The following is a 2,264-nucleotide window of genomic DNA, read 5'->3' as shown; positions in this document are numbered from 1 at the left end:
GGAAAGAGTGGGGAGCACAAAAGACAAGATGTGGGTTTTGGCTTCCCTGCCAGCAGTCCACCCCCAACCCCGTACACACACCTCTTCCCCAGGGGCTGCTGAAGGTCTACCCTGCCACCTCCGTTGCTCAGGAAACCACCTGTACAGCTCGTTGCCCTAACTCTTGCCAGTTTGGTTGCCTCCCACCCTGACTGGGGTATCACTTTGTGAAGGCTCTGCAGGAAGACCATGTGTTTCTGTGCGTGGGGACTGCCCCTGAGTTGCAGAGACATAGGCTTCTAGAGGACAGACTTTGCCCGAGGCTTTGCAGAGTGGTTCAAGGGCAGAGGTGGAGGGAGAGTCTGAGGTGAGGTGAATGGACCGAATCAGAACCACCCCCTGGACATTGATCTCAACCTTGGCTCTAGAACTGGCTTTTGAAGGTGGAGGTGGGAGTGGTGAGAACTGGAACAGACCAACGAGACAACTGGCTGCTGGATATGGAGCCTGAGGGCCTGATAAGCATGGCTGAGGGTTGTTGACTGTTTTTGTCTGGGCACTTTTTCTTTGACCCTGTCTTTTCCTCCCCCAGCCTCTGCGGAGATGTGGTCGGCTGGCCAGGATGGCCATACGGTGCCAGCACAGCGAGGCAGCCCAGACGCAGACTGGAGAAGCAACCAAGGGCTGGTCAGGCCAGGAGAGTCTATCGGACAGTGACCCTGAGATGTGGGAGCTGCTACGGAGAGAGAAGGACAGGCAGTGTCGTGGCCTGGAGCTCATTGCTTCAGAGGTGGGGCCTGGGAGAGGGGCCAGGGCTTAGGCCACCGTGGGTGCTGCAAGTAACAGGTCATCTTCCTGCTATTTCTCCAGCTCTCCCTTTCAGACTCAGGGCCTTCCTGCTGGACCTCATCCTCCTCTCTTCTTACTGACCTCTGAAGCAAAGGCAGGGCCAGTCTGGCTTATGGGATGGGGCATTAGAAAGCTTCCAGAGCCTCCCAGGGCTCCTATAGTTTAGTCTGGTCCCTCTTCCATCCCAAGAGGAAAGAGAAGCTTGGAAGCACAGGTTCAACTGGACAGGTGGCCTTGCTGGAGACACCTATCACAGCAGCTGGGTTTCTGAGGATGCTGCTCTGGCCCTGCCCCAGGCCTGGCATGGAATCCTAAATGAACAGAGCTTTCTGTAGAACCCGGCTCCTCCCTGAAGCCTGGGGCTCTGGCATGATGGGGCTGTGGGATCCAGGGAAGGGGGCTCAATACCTTCTGACATTGCCCCCTCCCCCACCCCAGAACTTCTGCAGCCGAGCTGCGCTGGAGGCCCTGGGGTCCTGTCTGAACAACAAGTACTCGGAGGGTTATCCTGGCAAGAGGTGAGGGCTAGGCACCAGAAGGCTGGAGGACAGCCTCAGGGATGGTGATCCCAGTGGGGGACACCTGCCTGTACCCTCCTAGTGTGCATAGAGAAGTGGCCTTCCCAGTCCTTTGCTGCTGGTCCAGGGGGATGGTGGAACCCTTTCTCTGTGCCCTGATCTACTCCCCTCCCGTTGCAGGTACTATGGAGGAGCAGAGGTAGTGGATGAAATCGAGCTGCTGTGTCAGCGCCGGGCCTTGGAGGCCTTTGACCTGAATCCTGCTCAGTGGGGAGTCAATGTCCAGCCTTACTCGGGGTCCCCAGCCAACCTGGCTGCCTACACAGCCCTTCTGCAGCCTCATGACCGAATCATGGGGCTGGACCTGCCCGATGGGGGCCAGTGAGTATAGATGGGGTGGGTGATGGGCTTGTAGGCAGTATGGGTGTGGGAGAAGGGTAATTTGTTGAACACCTACAGTGTTCCATGCGGATGAAACAGGGCTCTCCCAGTCCTGCGAGTTCCAGTGAATGAGGAAGATAAGACCCCAGAAAGCGGTGCCCGGAGCCATGAGGGTGGTGCCTGCTAAGAGCAGTGTTCCAGAGACCCCGGCCTTTGGAGTGGGGCAGGAAGGGAGTGGCTAAGTCTGAGAGTTATCCCACTCTGAACCTGCCTACTCCCTCTCCTCCCGTCCCAGTCTCACCCACGGCTACATGTCTGATGTTAAGCGGATCTCAGCTACATCCATCTTCTTCGAGTCTATGCCCTATAAGCTGAATGTGAGTGCTCTAGGGTGTGGGGAGGGAGCTGTGAGGAGCTGCCCTGCTTTCTTCTTAGGGCTTTAGCTTTTTGTCTGTCTGTCCAGCCCAAAACCGGCCTCATTGACTATGACCAGCTGGCACTCACTGCTCGGCTCTTCCGACCTCGACTCATCATAGC

At 57.2% G+C, this 2,264-nt stretch overlaps 1 protein-coding gene across 3 annotated transcripts in view; it reads left to right on the top strand.

Moving 5' to 3' along the window:
• The window catches only part of SHMT2 (serine hydroxymethyltransferase 2), a 4,692-nt gene that overhangs the window by 560 nt on the left and 1,868 nt on the right, over positions 1–2,264 (top strand). Inside the window, exons 2-6 of one of the 3 annotated variants that reach the window (XM_007467682.1) lie at positions 572–769; positions 1,267–1,346; positions 1,527–1,727; positions 2,023–2,104; positions 2,191–2,240. In XM_007467682.1, coding sequence (XP_007467744.1) covers positions 572–769; positions 1,267–1,346; positions 1,527–1,727; positions 2,023–2,104; positions 2,191–2,240 — 611 coding nt within the window. The remainder of the gene's footprint in view (positions 1–571; positions 770–1,266; positions 1,347–1,526; positions 1,728–2,022; positions 2,105–2,190; positions 2,241–2,264) is intronic. The other 2 variants (XM_007467684.1, XM_007467683.1) reach the window with 2 other exon arrangements.

Source organism: Lipotes vexillifer, unplaced genomic scaffold, assembly GCF_000442215.2.
Source record: "Lipotes vexillifer unplaced genomic scaffold, Lipotes_vexillifer_v1.1 scaffold387, whole genome shotgun sequence".
Lineage (NCBI taxonomy): Eukaryota > Metazoa > Chordata > Mammalia > Artiodactyla > Lipotidae > Lipotes > Lipotes vexillifer.
This window is presented reverse-complemented; position numbering and strand designations above follow the sequence as displayed.